This window comes from Hemitrygon akajei, chromosome 30 (genome assembly GCF_048418815.1).
Source record: "Hemitrygon akajei chromosome 30, sHemAka1.3, whole genome shotgun sequence".
NCBI classification, from domain to species: domain Eukaryota; kingdom Metazoa; phylum Chordata; class Chondrichthyes; order Myliobatiformes; family Dasyatidae; genus Hemitrygon; species Hemitrygon akajei.
In genome coordinates, this window is record NC_133153.1 from 11,103,448 (window position 1) to 11,125,466 (window position 22,019).

A 22,019-nucleotide genomic window follows, 5' to 3' on the forward strand; every position below is an offset into this window, starting at 1 on the left:
TGTCTGATTCCAGCTAAATGATCTGAAGGCGACAACAAGGAAGGGACATTTGTTGACAAATACAAACATCTTCAATAAAATGCATCCTAGTTATTAAGTACTCTTTCCCTAAATAGGTAATATTTTGTTGGTTACTATTAACGATAGAATTAATTTAAATATTTTTTTTAGAAGTTACCCGTTGATAGTTGGATGAACAACTGCCTGGACATTCTGTCAAAAAAGCAAGGAAGTCGACAATCAGCTCATTGGCTTCAAACAATTACAGTGGTAATCAAAGAAATTTTAAAAGGAAAATCTCAGGACAAGACAGGTTAGTAAATCCTCGTGGCAACATCCAGAATTAACATCTAGTAGATAGTGTATATTTTATATTTAAATTTTCACTGTATTGATAATTTTTGGGTGTAATTGGCATCCATAGATGTCCTTGGGATGCTGATGTTGAGTCACATAGAACCACTGAAGTCTTTCTGGTGAGAGTGCTCCCACGTGCTGTTACTGAGGGAGTTCCAGCCCCCAGCATAATGAAGAAAAAGCAATGTGTTTCTAAATTAGGATGGTATTTGTCATAGTGAAATCTACTGGACTGGGGAATTGATATTCTCATTCATTCATTTTAGTGCACTATTTTTTCTTTGTTGTAGAGCTCACAAATTTGAGAGCTGCTGTTGAAGTTGTGAGGCTGAGTAACTACAGTGCATTTTTAGATCATTCCTGCACGAGGGGAGGTGGGTGGAAGGAATGAATGTTGAGATGGTGGATATAGTGCCACCAAGGAGACCTGCGTCCTCGCTGCAGTTGAGCTTGAGTGTCTGGTGGATAGAGTTTCATCACGAATCAACTATATCTAATTTTTCAGAACAGTAAAAACCAAGCACCACCCCTGAAGCTCTATGTGGAAAGATGAGTTTATTTCCCTTATAAAGCTCCACTCTACAATAAATGGAGATTGCGCATTTTGAGAAAGCACTATTCGAAGACTGGCTAAAGACTATTGTCGGACCTATAGCCCCTACTTTTATTTATGAAACCCTTATCAGGGCTGAAATGGCTAATGCGAGAAGGCATAGTTTTAAGGTGCTTGGAAGTAGGTACAGAGGAGATGTTAGGGGTAAGTTTTTTATGCAGAGAGTGGTGAGTGCGTGGAATGGGCTGCCGGCGATGGTGGTGGAGGTGGATACAATAGGGTCTTTTAAGAGACTGCTGGATTGGTTTTATAGAGCTGTGGGTAACCCTAGGTAATTTCTAAAGTACCGGTAAGTACATGTTTGGCACAGCATTGTTGGCCGAAGGGCCTGTATTGTGCTGTAGGTTTTCTATGTTTCTATCAGTGGTGTTGGAGTGGATAAAAGGTAAAGTCACAAGAGAAAATAGGGGTACAAAATTTCACATATGCATGATTAAATAAATGAAAAATAAAGTTTTTGTTGAAGTTCATTGTGAGTGATGTCACTAAAGAAATTTAATTGTTTAGCAAAATTTTATGAATCAATCAGCACACAGCCCTAGTAAAAGAAAATCAATGAGGCACAGTGACTGACGGAATAACTTTTCAATGAGAAAACCATTTCCTGGTGAATTGCAAAACAGTCTTTCTAAACCTCTTGTGTATCTTTGAATACAGCACCAGAATGAATGACAAAATCCATTGAGTGAAGTAACCAGCCTTTATCATCATGTCTGCCAAGTGGCAGGGGTCTTGCATGCATATTCCTCTGTAATGAGGGCAAGCAGATTTCAGATCAATGAATAAATTCACAATGTAGCTTGTGGACTCAGGCAGGGATGTATCAAATCATGTCCTCCCCGTCAACGTGGTTAATTTAATTGTGCCTGTATGTACCATAGGACGATGCATCTTACTGAAGCTGAATTGTAAATAAATTCAACTGAACTGAAAATAAGAATTGAATAATTGAATTCCAAAACCTACTGTATCTATCTTTTTTTTAACAGCAATACTTGCAGGGTCACGGCATTCACGTTAAATTGCATTACAAACTAACCAGCCAGGCTCTGTCAACAGAAAAGATTTTTGGTGGTGTATCTTTAATGCCTGTAATATCGGCAGGGAATACTGCAATTGGCATAATAATCATAAAATTAAGAGCCTCACCAAACTTTCTTTCAGGTCAGATTGGCTCAACATTTAGGAATAATGTGTAGGCCTGTACTTAATCACTGGATCACAATAAACCAGTTATTCTAGATACAGTATACAGTACTACCAGAGTCAAAGTAATTATTTTTTAACATAAATATGGCAATGTAATAAATTATACCCTTGTTGATTTTGCAAATTACTCCCTGCATCCCAAAATAAAGAATAATTACTGTCAATGTAATTAATTTCCATGTAATTCCCATAATTCCCATGTAATCATATCCTTCATAAATCATTGAATTGAGTGCAGGAGATAAGGTGTGTTTATGTTCCCTAGTGAGCTATTTACCAGGTACAGCCATATTCAAGCCTAAGGTGAATTATCAGATTTGTTAGTATGCAAAATTAATAGAATTGGGGGATAACGTATTGAAAGTTGTTTTACTACAGGTCAAAGAGAAGGATTTGTTTTTGTGAGGTGACAGGCAACAACTGTGGGTGTTGCAAGAATCTGCTTTTCACAAGATTTATCTATGACTTGAATGACGGTGCCCTGGTATGATAAGATTGACTCTTGATGTCAGTATTCCTCCTTGTGACTTTCCACTTTATTGTCTATCTGCACTACACTTTCTGTGTAATTGTTGCATTTTTATTCTGTATTCTGTTATTGCTTTACCTTGCACTACCTCTGGGTTATGATGTGATGAAATGATCTGTACAGATAGCATGCAAGGCAATGTTTCTCTCTGTATCACAGTACTTGTGACAATAATAAGCCAATTTACGAAAAGTTTTGCTGATGGCCTGATATTGGGTGTGGTTGTGAGAAATATGCAAGAGGCTTCAAGGCAATTTAGAAAATTTATATATAAGTGATTGGGCAGATACACTTAACATTACAGCAACCTGCCTTAACAATTATCATCCAGTGGCACTGACCTCAATAATAATGAAGTGCTTTGAGCAGCTGGTCACAAACTGCATTAAATGCTGTCTGTCTTCCCACTATTATCTTTATCAATGTGTTATCCTTATAACACATTGAATTTTAAATCCCACATAAAAAAGTGACCAGGGCAGCATTTCTACACTTAAGAAATAATACTATAAATGGTACTTCAATTTCTGTCAGGTAATGATGGTAAAAATTATTTCACACCTTTTATATCAAATAGACTAGATTACTGCAATACACTTTTTACTCGATTTCCAAAGCAATCTATTGACAAACTTCAATTAATTCAGAATGCTGGATTTAGCTTGGCATTTAACTAAAACCAGGATGAGAGAGTATTTCACTTCTGTTCTAGCTACTCTCCATTGGCTTCCTGTTTCTTTTAGATTTGATTTTAAAGTTCTTTCACTTGCTTTTAAAGCCCGCAATGGCCTTGGGCCAGAGTACATCACAGAATAACTTTCATTTTATAATACAGCTTGAGCTCTCTGGTCTTCTACCAGTTTCTTAAATTTAAACAATCTCCCTCAACGGATAATTGGGAGGTCAGCTTTTTGAACTACGCTCCTAAACTGTGGAACACGATACCTAAAGCTATAAGAGCTATAAGGGGTGCAGACTCAGTTGACAGCAGCTCAAAACCTATTTTTTTAACCTTACTTTTAACTATCATCTTTATGTCTTTTATTTTCAAATTTGCACTTTATCCCATTGTAAAGCACTTTGAACTACATCATCTGTATGAAACATGCTCTATAAATAAGTTAGTATTATTTCATTGGACTCCTATCAGTTTGCATTTCGCACAGATGGGTCCACTGATAAAGAAATAGTCTCTGCCCTCTATTCAGTTCTGCCCTATCTGGAGAGTGGTGTCTCCTCTGTTTCAGAAAGGACAGGGAGGGAGGCAAAAGAGGTGGGGGCGTGGCATTGTTGATCAGAGATAGTGTCAGGGCTGCAGAAAAGATGGATGTCATGGAGGGATTGTCTGCAGAGTCTCTGCGGGTGGAGGTTAGGAACAGGAAGGGGTCAATAACTTTACTGGGTATTTTTTACAGGCTGCTCAATAGTAACAGGGAGATCGAGGAGCAGATAGGGAAACAGATCCTGGAAAGGTGTAATAATAACAGAGTTGACATGATGAGAGGTTTTAATTTCCCAAATATCGATTGGTATCTCCCTAGAGCAAGGGGTTTAGATGGGGTGGGGTTTGTTAGGTGTGTTCAGGAAGGTTTCTTGAAACAACATGTAGATAAGCCTACAAGAAGAGAGGCTGTACTTGATTTGGTATTGGGAAATGAACCTGGTCAGGTATCAGATCTCTCGGTGGGGGAGCATTTTGGAGATAGTGATCATAATTCTATCTCCTTTACAATAGCATTGGAGAGAGATAGGAACAGACAAGTTAGAAAAGCATTTAATTGGAGTAAGGGGAATTATGAGGTGATCAGGCAGGAAATTGGAAGCTTAAACTGGAAACAGATGTTCTCAGGGGAAAGTACAGAAGAAATGTGGCAAATGTTTAAGTGATATTTGTGTGGAGTTCTGCATAGGTATGTTCCAGTCAGACAGGGAAGTTATGGTAGGGTACAAGAACCATGGTGTACAAAGACCATAATAAATCTAGTCAAGAAGAAAAGAAAAGCTTACAAAAGGTTACAAAACTCCTTAGATTCTGGATTAGTTCCTGAGGATTGGAGGGTGGCTAATGTAACCCCACTTTTTAAAAAAGGAGGGAGAGAAAAACCGGGGAATTATAGACCGGTGAGTCTGACATCGGTGGTGTGGAAAATGCTAGAGTCGGTTATGAAAGATGTGATAATAGCACATTTGGAAAGAGGTGAAATCATCGGACAAATTCAGCATGGATTTGTGAAAGGAAAATCATGTCTGACAATCTTATAGAATTTTTTGAAGATGTAACTAGTAGAGTGGATAGGGGAGAGCCAGTGGATGTGGTATATTTAGATTTTCAAAAGGCTTTTGACAAGGTCCCACACAGGAGATTAGTGTGCAAACTTAAAGCACACGGTTTTGGGGGTATGATATTGATGTGGATAGAGAATTGGTTGGCAGACAGGAAGCAAAGAGTGGGAGTAAACGGGAACTTTTCGGAATGGCAGGCAGTGACTAGTGGGGTACCGCAAGGCTTAGTGCTAGGACCCCAGTTGTTTACAATATATATTAATGATTTAGACGAGGGAATTAAATGCAGCATCTCCAAGTTTGTGGATGACACAAAGCTGGGCGGCGGTGTTAGCTGTGAGGAGGATGGTAAGAGGATGCAGGGTGACTTGGATAGGTTAGGTGAGTGGGCAAATTCATGGCAGATGCAATTTACTGTGGATAAATGTGAGGTTATCCACTTTGGTTGCAAGAACAGGAAAACAGATTATTATCTGAACGGTGGCCGATTAGGAAAAGGGGAGATGCAACGAGACCTGGGTGTCATTGTACACCAGTCATTGAAAGTGGGCATGCAGGTACAGCAGGCGGTGAAAAAGGCAAATGGTATGTTGGCATTCATAGCAAAAGGATTTGAGTACAGGAGCAGGGAGGTTCTACTGCAGTTGTACAAGGCCTTGGTGAGACCGCACCTAGAGTATTGTGTGCAGTTTTGGTCCCCTAATCTGAGGAAAGACATTCTTGCCATAGAGGGAGTACAAAGAAGGTTCACCAGATTGTTTCCTGGGATGGCAGGACTTTCATATGAAGAAAGACTGGATCAACTAGGCTTATACTCACTGGAATTTAGAAGATTGAGGGGGGATCTTATTGAAACATATAAAATTCTAAAGGGATTGGACAGGCTAGATGCAGGAAGATTGTTTCCGATGTTGGGGAAGTCCAGAACGAGGGGTCACAGTTTAAGGATAAAGGGGAAGCCTTTTAGGACCGAGATGAGGAAAAGCTTCTTCACACAGAGAGTGGTGAATCTGTGGAATTCTCTGCCACAGGAAACAGTTGAGGCCGGTTCATTGGCTATATTTAAGAGGAAGTTAGATATGGCCCTTGTGGCTAAAGGGATCAGGGGGTATGGAGAGAAAGCAGGTACAGGGTTCTGTGTTGGATGATCAGCCATGATCATACTGAATGGTGGTGGAGGCTCGAAGGGCCGAATGGCCTACTCCTGTACCTATTTTCTATGTTTCTAGGTTCAGAGAGCTAGGTAGTATTAGAGATCTAGAAGATTATAAGGCGAATAGGAAGGAGCTTAATAAGGAAATTAGGAGAGCCAGAAGGGGCCATGAGAAGGCCTTGGCGGGTAGGATTAAGAAAACCCCAAGGCATTCTACAAGTATGTGAAGAGCAAGAGGATAAGACGTGAAAGAATAGGACCTATCAAGTGTGACAGTGGGAAAGTGTGTATGGAACCGGAGGAAATAGCAGAGGTACTTAATAAATACTTCAGTATTCACAATGGAAAAGGATCTTGGTGATTGTAGTGATGACTTGCAACAGGCTGAAAAGCTTGAGCAAGTAGATATTAAGAAAGGGGATGTGCTGGAGATTTTGGAAAGCATCAAATTGGATAAGTCGCCGGGACTGGATGAGATGTACCCCAGGCTATGTGGGAGGCGAGGGAGGAGATTGCTGAGCCTCTGGTGATGATCTTTGCATCATCAATGGGGATGGGAGAGTTTCCGGAGGATTGAAGGGTTGCGGATGTTGTTCCTTTATTCAAGAAAGGGAGTAGAGATAGCCCAGGAAATTATAGACCAGTGAGTCTTACCTCAGTGGTTGGTAAGTTGATGGAGAAGATCCTGAGAGGCAGGATTTATGAACATTTGGAGAGGTACAATATGATTAAGAATAGTCAGCATGGCTTTGTCAAGAGCAGGTCGTGCCTTATGAGCCTGATTGAATTTTTTGAGGATTTGACTAAATGTATTGATGAAGGAAGAGCAGTAGATGTAGTGTATATGGATTTCAGCAAGGCATTTGATAAGGTACCCCATGCAAGGCTTATTGAGAAAGTAAGGAGGCAAGGGATCCAAGGGGACATTGCTTTTTTGGATCCAGAACTGGCTTGCCCACAGAAGGCAAAGAGTGGTTGTAGACGGGTCATATTCTGCATGGAGGTCGGCCACCAATGGTGTGCCTCAGGGATCTGTTCTGGGACCCTTACTCCTCGTGATTTTTATAAATGACCGGGATGAGGAAGTGGAGGGATGGGTTAGTAAGCTTGCTGATGACACAAAGGTTGGAGGTGTTGTGGATAGTGTGGAGGGCTGTCAGAGGTTACAGCGGGACATTGATAGGATGCAAAACTGGGCTGAGAAATAGCAGATGGAGTTCAACCCAGATAACTGTGAAGTGGTTCATTTTGGTAGGTCAAATATGAGGGCAGAATATAGTATTAGTGGTAAGACTCTTGGCAGTGCAGAGGATCAGAGGGATCTTGGGGTCCAAGTCCATAGGATGCTCAAAGCAGCTGCGCAGGTTGACTCTGTGGTTAAGAAGGCATATGGTTTATTGACCTTCATCAATCGTGGAATTGAATTTAGGAGCCGAGAGGTAATGTTGCAGCTATATAGGACCCTGGTCAGACCCCACTTGGAGTACTGTGCTCAGTTCCGTTCGCCTCACTACAGGAAGGATATGGAAGCCATAGAAAGGGTGCAGAGGAGATTTATAAGGATGTTGCCTGGATTGGGGAGCATGCCTTATGAGAATAGGTTGAGTCAATTCAGCCTTTTCTGCTTGGAGTGACGGAGGATGAGAGGTCACCTGATAGAAGTGTATAAGATGATGAGAGGCATTGATCGTGTGGATAGTCAGAGCTTTTTCCCAGGGCTGAAATGGTTGCCACAAGAGGACACAGGTTTAAGGTGCTGGGGCGTAGCTACAGAGGAGATGTCGGGTTAAGTTTTTTACTCAGAGAGTGGTGAGTGCGTGGAATGGGCTGCCGACAACAGTGGTGGAGGCAGATATGATAGGGTCTTTTAAGAGAGTTTTGGATAGGTACATGGAGCTTAGAAAAATAGAGGGCTATAGGTAAGCCTAGTAATTTCTAAGGTAGGGACATGTTCGGCTCAACTTTGTGGGCCGAAGGGCCTGTATTGTGCTGTAGGTTTTCTCTGTTTCTAAATGCTGTTCATCGACTTCAGTTTGGCATTCAATATGATCATTCCTCAGAAGGTGTTGGTTAAACTGTTCTTGTTGGATCTCAGCACCTCTCTTTGTAACTGAAACTTCTTGAAGGAGAGACCTCAGACAGTCCGTGTTGACAGCAACATCTCTAGCTCCATCATGCTGAACACTGGCACCCTCCAGGCTTGCATGCTGAGCCTGCAGCTGTACACACAGCTCTAACCACATCATTAAGTTCACTGATGGCATACCAGTATTTGGTCTTATCAGTGACAAAGATGAGTTGACATGAAACACAACTTGAGCCTCAACGTGGGCAAGACTAAAGTGATGATTGTGTACTTCAGGAAGATACGGTCTGATCACGCATCACACCTTAATGCACATCAATGACTCCTCCATGGAGAAAGTCAGGAGCACCAAGTTTCTGGAAGTGCACAGCATAGATGATCTCACTTGATCCCTCAAAACCATCTCTTGAGTCAAGATAGCACAGCAGCAACTCTTCTGATTCCTGAAGTGTTTGAGGCAAGTGAGGCTCCTGTTCTCACATCAGGGTCTCTCCTTCACCCCCCACTCCATTCAGCACATACACCAGAAGCACTGCATTCAGCATTGTCAAGGACCCCTCCCATCTGTCCCACAATCTCTTTGACCTCCTACCATCAGGCAGAGGTACACAGTATAAGAACTGTGACTGTTAAGCTGAGTAGTAGTTTCTTCCAGAATGTGAGACTTCTGAATACCCTGCTGCCACACATTTTTTATGACAGCACCAGTAATGCCAATATCGTTATATATTTAATGATACGTCATATATCGTATTTGCACTTTATGTCAGCTTGTACATCTACAAAATACTTTTCTTAATTATTAATATTATTGTGTTAATATTGTGATGTATGTGATACATAAGCTGTGTTTTGTACTTTGGTCCTCGAGGAATGTTGTTTCATTTAGCTGCATACATGTGTACAATTGAATGATGACAAACTTGAACATTTGTAAAACCAGAGTCTGGGGATAGGGGGTGAAATATTCAGGACTGACACTTGGGGGCGGTGAACCTAGGAATTTTCTACCACAAAAGGTTGTGGAAGTCAAATCACTGATTATATTTAAGAAGGAAAGTAAGTCATTTGTAGACCTAGAGGATTAAGAGCTATGAAGAGAGCTGGAAAATACTAATAAAATGGATGGGCACACATAAAATGCTGGAGGAACTCAGCAGGCCAGGCAGCATCTATGGAGAAAGGCACAGTCGACATTTCGGGCCGAAACCGTTCAGGAGGACTGGAGAAAAAAAGCTGAGGAGAAAATTTGAAAGGTGGGGTGGGGGGAAGAGGAGAGAGAGGAACACCAGGCGATAGATGAAACTTGGAGGGGCAGGGATGAAGCAAAGAGCTAGGAAGTTGATTGGTGAAAAAGACTGAAGGCCATGGAAGAAAGAAAAAGTAGGGGGGAGCACCAGAGGGAGGCAAGGGACAGGCAACAAGATAACATGAGAGAGGGTAAAGTGGATGGGAAATGGTGAGGGGTGGGGGGTAGGCATTGCTGCAAGTTTGAGAAATTGATGTTCATGCCATCAGGTTGGAGGCTACCCAGGCAGAATATAAGGCGTTGTTCCTCCAACCTAAGTGCGGCCTTATCACGACAGTGGAGGAGGCCATGGATGGACATATTGGAATGGGAATGGGAAATGGAATTAAAATAGGTGGCCACTTGGAGATCCCACTTGTTCTGGCGGATGGAGTGTAGATGCTTGGTGAAGCGGTCTCCCAATCTATGTCGGATTTCATGGATATCCAGGAGGCCGCACCGGGAGCACTGAACACAGTACACCGAACACCAACAGACTCACAGGTGAAGTATCACCTCACCTGGAAGGTCTATTTGGGGCTCTGAGTGGTAGTGAGGAAGGAAGTGTAGGGGCAGGTGTAACATTTGTTCCACATGCAAGGATAAGTGCCAGGAGGGAGATCAGTGAGGAAGGACGAATAGACGAAACTTCTGCCACCAACTGGATTCCACCACCAAACTCATCTTTCCCTCCCCCCCCAACTTTCTGCTTTTTGCAGGGGTCGCTCCCTAAATGACTCCTTGTTCATTTGTCCTTCCCCACTAAATCAACTTCCTAGCTCTTTGCTTCATCCCTCACCCTCCAAGTTTCACCTATCACCTGGTGCTTCTGTTTCCCTTCCCTCCACCTTTCAGACCTATTCCTCAATTTTTTTTTTCCTCGACTTTTTTTCCCATAGATTCTGCCTGGCCTGCTGAGTTCCTCCAGCATTTTGTGTGTGTGTGTGTGTTGCTTGGATTTCCAGCATCTGCAGATTTTCTCTTGTGGATGAAGTGGATGATCACTCATGCACATGTTGAATAGTAGAACAGGCTTAAAAGGCTGAATGGCCAGCTCCTGTTTCTGTATTTTATCTTCTTTTTCTTTTAGATGAAAAGCAATGACGTGATTCTGAAAGAGAAAGTAGGTCAGTAAAAATACTGTTAAAGTATCAAAAAGGGTAGAAGAGAGACAGTGGAAAGATTGAAAGCAGATGTAGATATGAATAACTAGTTTTCAAATTTAATTTACAGCATCAATTTCCATTGTTTTGTAATTTAGAGCTATTCTTGGAGCAAAATAGTCCTTACTGCATTTAAGCAGTTTTGATACTTTATTGTAGATACTTATAAAGAAATAGCAGCCGAACAGAAATCTGCCAGCCTTGAGAAATAACATTTTGTTCCAGAGCTCCCAGAAGTTTATGTAGTTAAAGACCCAAAACTCCTTTAATCACTACCCCATTCTCCTTTTGTCTTTTTCCATTCCCTTCTCCCTGGATGATTTAAATTCCACCTGAGTATTTATATCAATCATAATGTCAATGTTCCTCTTCACTCCCAACCCTTGTGTGTGCATCATGACTATACTTGAAGATGTATAGTCTTCACTCTAATCTCTGAAATGTTTCCCTTTTCTCAGGTACTTTGCAGAAACTCCTCAAGCCGGTGGACTCAGTATTCCATAACTTGTATTTCTTCACCTTTTCCCCGCATTCTGGTGCCTGCCAAACAAGTGAAGATTGTACAGGATCCAATATTGATAGCATTGCCACGACCAACCAGTTTGCAGTTATACAGGCTCTTGAAGTTTTTGTTGCTATTAGAAACCAGTTGGAACTAAACCTGCCTTGCATAAGGACGTTATACCTGCATGCCCCACTTATGCTGGATTTTGTCACTTCCTCTGCTCAATATTTCATTAAGAAAAGGTTAATTTTGCTACTCAAAAGTTGCATTCTTGGCTATGCAAGTGCTGATGCCAACAGTCCCTGCCATGCAGTGTCTCAGCAAGATCGCCACATACACAATGACTTAATGGGAGTATCTTGCATCTTGCTTCAAGCTGTAACATCTGGATGGCTGAGGCAGATTCCTGTGAGCCCCAGGCCATGTTTCTTTGGAGGCAGTGAGATATGTGGTGTAGAACATTCTATTCCTGGTCCAGATATGGTAATGCTGCGGGCTGTAAGTCTTATTGTGATCAAAGCCATGGAAACTAATCTGAAGAATGCGGTGGGTGCAGTGACGGATAAAGGTAATGAATAGCCTTTCATTCTTTAAATTAATTGGAAACTTCTAAGTAGAAAGAACTGTTTATGCCATCTTCTGAGTATTGACATCTGACAATGCCACAGAATAAATGAAAAATAGATCGTTGTAATTCAGAGATAAAATAAAGATCTCAAGATTTCTTGAAATAGTGGCAGTGAGTACTTCATTAATGTACCTGTACCTCAGCAGTGACTCAAAATGTATTTGTGCAATAAATCAAAATTAACATCCTAAAATACCTTATTGAACCTGCCACTCAGGTGGTAGGTAATACCTCAGTTTTAAATTCCTCTTTGTTTTCAAATCCTTCTGTGGGCTTACCTCTCCCCTCTCTAACCTTCTGCAGCATGATGATCCTTCATGATTTCCATGCTCTTTCAACTTTAGCCTCTTGCTCCTCCCAATTTGGCCTTTTACTCCCCAGTTTTAACCTTTCCACAACTGAGAAATGTGCTCTTAGCTTTTAGGTGCCTGTGTCCTTGATTTGGCAATGTTCTTTATAAACCTCTTGACCTGACACACTCCTTGGTACTTAAAATTGCTTGAGTTTCCATTTGAGGTAGTAATGCAGTTGTTCTTTTTAACCAAGCTTTTGGTCATCTGTTCCAATGCCTAAAGAGTTAAAGGAATTTTTGTGAAGAATTAATTGTTGCCTCAAAAATATAACTTCACACAGTTTTTATTATAATTATAATTGAAATTAAAGGGAGAGGGTGAGCAGCTGGAAGTCATGGTACATATTGGTACCAACGACATAGTTAGGGAAATGAAGACGGTCCTGAAGAGAATATAGGGAGTTAGGGAGAAAGCTGAAAATCAGGACCTCCAGGGTAGTAATCTCTGGATAGCTGCCTGTGCTACACGCCAGTGAGAGTAAGAATAGGATGATTTGGAAGATGAATGAGTAGTTGAGGAATTGGTGCAGGGGGCAAGATTTCAGATTTCTGAATAATTGGGATCTCTTCTGGGGAAAGTATGACCTGTACAAAAAGGACAGGTTACCTCTGAACCCAAGGGAGACCAATATCTTTACGGGCAGGTTTATGAGAGCTGTTGGGGTGGGTTTAAATTGATTTGGCAGGGAGATGGGAACTGGAGTGATAAGTCTGAGGATGTGGCAGTTGGTATATACATGTAGATGCAGTTTGTGGTGAGGCTATGAGGAAAGCCAGACAGTTGATGGGGCAAAATTACAGTCAGTGGGATGAGTTTTAAGTGTAAGATGGGAACAAAGTTGAAAAGGGTGATGAGTACAGCTTTGAAGGTGTTATATTTGTTTGCATGCAGTATACTGAATAAGGTCGATGATCACGTAGCGCAGTTAAGAGATTGGCAGGTACGAAGTTTTGGGCATCACTGAGTCATAGCTGAAAAAAGATCATCGTAGGGAGCTTAGCATCCAAAGATACACATTGTTTTAAAAGGACAGACAAGTAGATAGAGGGGATGGGGTGGCTCTGTTGGGGAGAAAATAAAATCAAATCCTGAGAAAGAGATGACATAGGATCAGAAGAAGTAGAATTCTTATGGGTAGAGCTAAGAAACTGAAAGGGTGAAAAGACACTGATGGAAATTATATGCAGACCTCTGAACAGTAGACAGCATGTGGGGTATAAACTACAATGAGAAAGAGAAAAGGTCAATGTTACAATTTACATGGGGGATTTCAATATGCAGGTAGATTGGGAAAATCAGATTGATGCTGTATCCCAGGAGAGGGAACTTGCAGAATGCTTCCAGAGATGGCCATTGTGAACAGAGATGAGATGAGAAGTAATTTCTTAAGCTAGAGGGTAGTGAATCTATGGAATTCATTGCCACAGATGGTTGTGGAGGTCATTGGGTATATTTAAAGTGGAGATTGATAGGTTCTTGATTAGTAAGGGTGTCAAAGGTTATGGGGGGAATGTAGGAATATTGGGTTGAGAGAGATGATGAATGAGCCGTGATATCCCAGATGGCCTTATTTTGCTCCTATGTCTTATGGTCTTATGGAAATTTAAATTTTTATGTCTGTGGAACTCCACAAACATAGTGATCCTTCAGTTACTGAAAAGTTCATCGGGCTGGAATATATATTTTTTTGAATATTGTGCCAAACTCTGTTTATAAAAACCTACAGACTTTACAGAGAGCAGAATATCCATGAGATAAATCAGATATAAAAATCAGTCAATTTAGGTTTGGAGATTTATAACACTGGAAATGTATGAGAAATTAGAAATAGAATGAAGATTTGAAGATTTTGATGTGAATTTGTGCCCAAAATAATGGATTAAATCTTGATTTTGAACAAACCCATAAAGATGGGAGGAGGACAATATTATTTTCAGCCAAGGAAGAATAAGGAAGCAAAATTACTTTAGTGGACATGGCAGAAGAATGAGGAGGAAGTTCAATAGACTTTAAAGAAAGGGCTTGTGACTGGATTATTGCACTCTGATGAAGGGCCCCGGTCCAAAACATTGCATGTTTATTCCTCTCCATTGATGCTGCTTGGCCTGCTAAGTTCCTCCAATATTTTGTGTATGTTACTTGTGACTGGATTAATCAGTTTGGAAATACTGTACTCCAGATCAGGGTCAACTTTTCCTTTAGCCAACGTAACCATTGGAAATGGAATACTGAAGCTTGCTGTTAGCAACCAATAAGGGAAGGCAAACATGGATGAGAAAGATTGAAGAAATTAATGGGAAGTTATTTTGGAAAGAAGAGTGAGGAACAACAAACATTCTATGGAAGATTTCAGAATAAAACAGAGAGACTAAATGATTAACTCTTGAGCAACAGCTGACACCTCTATAAGAACATGGGAACCAGGAGCAGGAGTGTGCTGTGTAGCCCCTCAAACCTGCGGCACCATTCAATAAGATCATACCTGTTCTTCTTTAGATCTCTACTTTGATACCTGATGCTCCATAATCCTTAGTTTCCCAAAGGTCTTTGGTGATGAATATCTCAAAGACCCAGCATTCCTAGGTCTCTAGACACACTCAAAGTTGTAAATAGGTGACCCTTATTGTGAAATGATGCACTTTGTATCTACCCTTCATTGCCTCTCAGAATCTTTTACATTTCAGTAAGATTATCTCTCATTTTCTTAAACTCCAATGAGTATAATCCCAGCCCTTTCAGACATTTGCATAAAAATAACTTCTATCATAGGAATCAACCTTGTGAACTTTGCCTGATAAATCTGCAACTATTGTGTATAATATTTATTCATAAAAGCCATAAAGTGTGAAAATTGATACCTATATACCTCAACGTTGTTTGAACTTCTGATCACCTTCATTTTGTTAATTATACTCAACACCTAATAAGCACAGGTTGTGTACCCTTTATCTGAATTTCCAAAATCGGAAAACCTCCAAAATCCAGGTTTATTTTGAGCGCTGACATGATGTTACAAATGGAAAATTCCACAACTGACAGGGAAGATTCCCAAACAATGGGCAGGTCTCTGCACAGTGTAGACAGTTCTAAGAAATGACCTCATGTGTAATGAACCAAAGTTAATGTAAAATAGAAAATAACTGCATAAGGTGAAAAATGAAGATCTCAATTGTGTATTGTCAGTGTCAGAGTGAATGTATGCCCCTTACTGGTATGCTGATCATGAAACAAGTGAAGTTTTATCATGATGAATTGAAAATTAAGGTAATTGTCAGCAGGCTGGTGGAAGAAACTTAAGAAAAGGCACAGCATTAAATTTTTAAAGTGTGTGCTGATCAGGAAAATCTAGTACCAGAGCAAGTCAACGATGATGATAGTTTTTATACCTTACATAACAGCATTAAGTTTTTAAAGCATAGATAGTGAAAAGCTAACACCAGAACAAATCTGCAATACTGGTTGTTTTCATACCTTACATAAACCCTAAAAAAAAACCTAAAATTCAAATGCAGTGTACTGTAACCTCTTAATCAAAGCATGACATTGTAGGTGGAGACTGAAAGCCTGCTGTTCTTTGTTGTTCAACAGCTGATGTAGGTATTCTCCCAATGCTTCTGTGCTGCTTGTTGCCCTGTATGCATCATATTTTCATTATATTAATGATATGTAATAACTTTTACTGTTAAGTACAGATTGTGAAGAACAAGTATAAGCCAAAGACTGCACATAAATTCAGAGTCAGAAATGATGTGGCAATCCCAAGCTATCTCATTATATATTTCAAAATCCAAAACAGTTCCAGCCCCAAGCATGTCGGATGAGGGGTACTCAACCTGTACTTTGGTTATTTTAAAGGTTCCTGTAATGTGTGTAGCACATTTTGAAGCAATACTAACTGCATGTTGATGTTTCCAGGCTGCCTGAAGAATGAACTCCAGGCCTGTGTGTCTCAGCTGATGCTGTTTCTGAGGAGGCATCTCCAGAATTCTGCACAATTCCAGCAGCTGTCTCATCCATGTGCCTGGGTTTCCTTCATCTTCCTGGAGCAGGATGATGACCTGGTAGAGGTTGTCAGTGCACTGCTGACCATCTATATGCAATCTTATGGGTCAGTATCTCCTTTATGGCTTGTGTTAACTTTTGAGTTAGTATTTCCCTCATTGATATTGGAATTGCTTCATTGTTCTCACTTGTACCAAGATACAGTGAAAAGTTTGTCTTGCATCCTTTTTATACAGACCAAATCATTACACAGTGCATTGAGCTAGAATAAGGTAAAATGATAACAATGCAGAATAAAATGCAAAAGCTACCAAAAAATGCTATGCATGTAAAATATAAAGTGCAAGATCATAACGAGGTAGATAGTGAGGCTAAGTGTGACCTGCTTTCATGATTTTGTATCTTGTGCTTGAAGGAAGATGGGAGAAGAGGGAATGCTGAGGTGGGTGGGATTATTGATTATGCTGGCTGTTTTATTGAGGTGTTGAGAAGTATAGACAGAGTCCAGAGGAGGCTGGTTCCTGTGATGTCCTGAGTTGTGTCCACAACTCTCTGCAGTTTCTTGCAGTCACATGTAGAGCATTTGCTAGGCAAAGCCATTAAGCTTCCAGATAGAATGCTTCTGATAAGAATTGATAAGGGTGGTCAGGGACGTGCCAAATTTCATTAGTCTTTTAAGGAATTAGAGGTGAGTTTTTTTGGCTGTGACATCAGTATAGTTGGACCAAGATAGATTATTGACGATGTTCACACCTAGGAGCTTTAAACTCTCAAACTTCTCAACCTCTACAATATTGGTGTAGACTGGAGCATGTGTATCACCCTCCTTTCTGAAGTCAATGACCAGCTTTTTATACACTCTTCATATAAAAAGTTATAAGATATATTGAGACAGATCTCCCTTTGCTCTGAGATCACAGACATCCTTAGATTATGCAGTGGAATCCCGTGTGGTGTTTTCAGGATCCAATTGTAGTATGGGACCTTTCCCAGTGCTGAGTGTACAGAGAGACTTTGACTGGAGTTGAGACTCTTCCTGATATTTACCAGTTTAAAATAAAATTTATTCTCAGAATGCATGCATGTCAATAGTTGGGAAGCTACTTCAGAAATTGAATGCTTGTCAAGTCTTTGCTGTTCACAGATAATCAAAACATTCAGGAAATATTAAATTGATTTTAAATTATTTAAACTTTTAACATTATGTATATCACTAAAAGGTATGCACTTAATACAATGATTTTGCAACCTAATTTATTGACAGTACTAGAACTAAATAAGTGACCTAAAAGCTGGGAAGTCTGTAAAGGTTTGAATTATACTCTTGATCTCTGTGAGTCAGCCCGGGAGGCATAGCTGTAGATATTACTGTGGGCTTCAGCTTGTGCTAACACTAGATACTGGAATTTCTGCAGAGAAACTTGGATTAGCATTGTTAGCATTACTTATGCTGAATGTTAGTGCCAATTCCTCCCAGCTTTTCACATCATTCGCAGTCTGCCCTCTCTCACCATTCTGCCTTCCCCTCTCACCAATACTCACCCAGTACCCGCCAACTCATGCTCTTCCTCCCCAACACTTTTATTTTGGCTTCTACTCTCCTTTATTCCATTCCTGATTGTGGTGAACTACATATACCTGTCTGGCCACGCCCCCCTGCTGACTGCTCCTGTGGCTCCTCCCACAGACCCCAGTATAAAGGCGATTGAGGCCTGAGCCCTGCCCTCAGTCTCCAGGATGTAGTATGGTGGTCAATTACTGCTTGTTCTTTCTTCCAGTCAATAAAAGCCTATATCTTGCCTCACGTCTCAGAGAGTTATTGATGGTGCATCACTGATGAAGGGTCTCTGCTGAAAACATTGACTCTTCATTTTCTCCCATTGATGTTGCCTGACCTGCTGAGTTCCTCTGGCATTTTTTATGTATTGCTTCAGATTTCCAGCATCTGTTGCCTCTCCTGTGCCTCGTTAGATTGTTTCCTTCTGTTTATTGTCTATTTGGAGAGATTTCTGTGCATTGGTTCAGAGATCAAGCAGTTAAATCAAACACAGGCCCAATGAAGAAATTTGCATCTTCTGTACCCTCAGGCCTCTGGGGGAAGAGAATGCCAAAGACTAGTGGCTTTTCAAGAAAATAACTTACTCTGAACTGAATCCTACATGACGTGACTGATTATTCTAATTCTGGTTTCCTCAACCATAGAACAGTACAGCACAGTGTGAGCCCTTCAGCCCCACATGTTGTGTCAATCCACGTAAACATACTATAAACATCAATCTAATACTTATAAACATATAAAAATGTTTAAAACATGAAGCATTAATCTAACTCCATCCTCCAACACATACCTTAACCCTCCATTTTCCTACGTCCATGTGTTGATCTAAGGGCCTTTTAATGGCAAACGAGATAATCTGCAGATGCTGGAAATCCAAGAAACACACACAAAATGCTGTTAAAATGATATCGTAATAATGGATGCCCTTGTTGAGACATCACCTTTGAAGATGCCCTCGATGGAGGAGAGGCTTATTCTTGTGATAGAGCTGGTTGAGTCTGCAACCTTCTGCAGCCTCTTTCAAACCTGCACACTTTTTAAAAAATATTTCTCTTTTGAAGATATCCACAAATATTAAATCTATGCTGTTTTATTAATATGACACTAAATATGTGCTGTTTTGCTATCTGCAATCCCCTGAGCCCAAATATAGTCTGCCCTCACCCCATCCTCCCACCACCCCACCAGGAATAGGGTTCCTTTTGTCCTCACCTACCACCCCACCAGCTCCATATTGAACTGATAATACTCTGTAACTTGCGCCATCTCCAGTGGGATCTTCCCTCTCCCCTCCCCGCCACCTTTCAGTTTTCCGCAGGGATTGTTCCCTATGTTACTCCCTTGTCTACTCGTCCCTCCCCACTGATCTCCCTCCCGGTGCTTATTCTTGCAAGTGGAACAAGTGCTACACCTGCTCCTACACCTCCTCCCTCACTACCACTCAGGGTTCCAAACAGTCCTTCCAGGTGAGGCGACACTTCACCTGTGAGTTTGTTGGGGTCATTTACTGTATTTGGTGCAGGTAGGGAGACTGCTTCGCCAGAAAAAATGGGATCTCCCAGGGCTATCCATTTTAATTCCACTTCCCATTCCCATTCCATTACCTCCTCTACTGTCACATGACATCAATTTCTCAAACTTATGGTAATATCCCCTCTCCTTCACCATTCTCATGCCAATTTCGCTCTCTCACCTTATCTACTTACCTGCCTCTCACCTCCACCTGGTGCTCCTCTCACCACTTCCCTTTCTTCCATGGCTTTCTGTCGTCTCCTATCAGATTCTCCCTTCTCCAGCCCTGTATCTCTTTCGCCAATCGACTTCCCAGCTCTTTACTTCACTCCTTCCCCCCCCCCACCCTCCCTGGTTTCACCTATCACCTTGTGGTTCTTCTCCCCCTCACCCCACTTTCTTACTCTGACTCCTCATTTTTTTTCCAGGCTTGATGAAGGTTCTCAGCCCAAAATATCAACTGTACACTTTTCCATAGATACTGCCTGGTCTGCTGAGTTCCTCCAGCATTTTGTGTGTGTTGGTTATATCGTGGAATAACCCCTGGTTTGCCTTTTTATCAAATACATATTACAGAGTTATACCGACAACAATGGTTAACCATTATCAGAACCGACAGATAGCCTCATAAGTAGCTGATCATGTCATTCCTTTTTTATGTTGGTCCAGGAGTTACTACTGTGGGCCAGAAAGAACTATAATCTACAAATCAATGAAGAGGATTGAGGCAATGACAATGGAAACAGACAAGCAAATTACTTTGTTCTTGCCATTTGGTCACAGAGATGGAGGTGGCCATTTTGTGAAAAGTTTCTTACAGCCGCCACTTTGTGAACTGTTTGGTAAACTGATTCTTGCTCAGTTAGCTTAATTAGTTAACTTAATCTGTTAACTTGTTTAACTTAATCAGAGCGACAGAATGCAAATGCACTGAGCTGTTTGATAATCTGCTAAACCTGTAACCATTTTAAGATAAGAAGCTCTTTATTATGTAAAATTGCAGTTTTATAGAAGGAGCAGCCTGTGATCTGGTAAGTCCAGTCTGGGTCGTGTTTGGCTGACCTGGTTAGACTGGTTTGAAACCGTGTGAGTTTGAAGTAATAAAAGGCATTACCTAGGGCACAAAGCTGGAGGAAAGAGCCGTAAAGGAATAGTGTTTGTAGGCCTAAGCCACATCCAATGAGAAGCTGACACAGGTCATTCAGGTGACTTTGTGCCAACAAAATTGAACTATCATAGATTGATCTGATAAGAATAAGAATGGGGGATTTTAGGAGCACCTACAGCGACAGCTGTGGAAACCAATCATTGCAAAAGGGATGACCCTATGCCAGAAACATGGAGATTACATCAAGATCAACGGGAATGCCAGGCCAGTGTAGACTCCTTCTCCTGGGTATTACCTTTTCTATGCTTCGCCTATTCTTGCAGAGTCAGAGAAACCTAGTGGGTGTGCACACAGATATTTAGTTTGTAAATTCACCTGCTTGCTAGCTGAGACAATTAAAGGTATTTGTCAGTAACTACAGATTCTCTCTGTGCCTAACTGATACTGTTGTTGAGAGTTAATGCATATATCACTGCTATCATTTGATGCAAATGTACAGAAGTCTGGACCTATCTTTTGCAGATGCCCTGTTGCTGACTTGGTCCTGATCCAGAACGATGTAGACCTGCAAGGTGACAGGGCATCGAGTGTTGTAATTTCATCAAGGCCATTCCACCTCGTTCAAATAAATAAGCTCATTGTTACTTGTATAACAGTGGGCAGACATTCAACAAATTCATGGTCCAGTGCTGGACTCCAGGAGTTAAAACAGAGTTCAGTCATGAAATTGCTGGCAAAGCTCAGCTGGAAAGTTTAGCACTTCTGTGTTTGGGTTGTAGCCCTGAACTTCCTGACCCTTCTCAGGAGAGTAGGAGGCTATTCTGGTAATTCAATGGAGGACTGCTATTATTTCCTGGCAAGATGTGATCCATTAATGTCCAATCCTATTATATGTGTCTAATGCCCGTTACTACACTCTAAAAATAGAGACTACCATTTTGTTAATACCAATACCATGGCAGCAGGCCTTTGGGTCGCTGTCTTATTTAAACAGAAGCATTACATCTGCTACCTTCTGATGTGCAAAGGTTAACGCCAGCATTGATAAGGCACAAACTAGGAATGTGATAGAGAAAACTTCACTGATCGAGGTACGTGCAGGTGCAGCAACATTCAAGAAACCAAAACATGATGCAAGTATCCAACAGGTCAGGAAGCAACTGTGGAAAGAGAAACAAAGTTAACGCTTCGTGGCTGAGACTTTTCATCAGGATCCAATATAATACATAGCAACACATTTGAATGACACCTCATCCATCACTTCAAACTTTAACTCTTTAACTTTAACTTTAACACTGTGCTTACTTTTTATCTTTTATCCATTTAGATACAGTACAATAGCAGGTCTTTGCAGCCCAAGAAGCCCATGCAACCCAATTACACTCATGTGACCAAGTAACTTACGATCCTGCACACACTCTTTACAGACAGCAGCAGAATCAAACACGTACCGTGCCCGGCTCCCAAACTTCCCCGGACTGTCATGACAGCACCCCCAAACCTGAGACCTTTAACATGAAGGAGAACAAAGGTGACAGGCTCATGGGAACACCGCCTTTCCTTCCAAGTCGTACAGTATCCTGATCTGAAAATGTAGCCTTTCATTTTCACCCAACCTAAACCACTGAATTTTCCAACCAGTAACAAGATGGTTGCTCACTACCAACTTCCA

At 41.1% G+C, this 22,019-nt stretch overlaps 1 protein-coding gene across 5 annotated transcripts in view; it reads left to right on the plus strand.

Annotated features, from left to right (window-relative positions):
- lins1 (lines homolog 1) overlaps positions 1 to 22,019 on the plus strand; it is a 49,148-nt gene that overhangs the window by 23,034 nt on the left and 4,095 nt on the right. For 4 of the 5 annotated variants that reach the window (XM_073032979.1, XM_073032978.1, XM_073032981.1 and 1 more), the window contains 3 exons: positions 172 to 313; positions 11,140 to 11,754; positions 16,083 to 16,275. In XM_073032979.1, coding sequence (XP_072889080.1) covers positions 172 to 313; positions 11,140 to 11,754; positions 16,083 to 16,275 — 950 coding nt within the window. The remainder of the gene's footprint in view (positions 1 to 171; positions 314 to 11,139; positions 11,755 to 16,082; positions 16,276 to 22,019) is intronic. The other variant, XM_073032983.1, reaches the window with a different exon arrangement.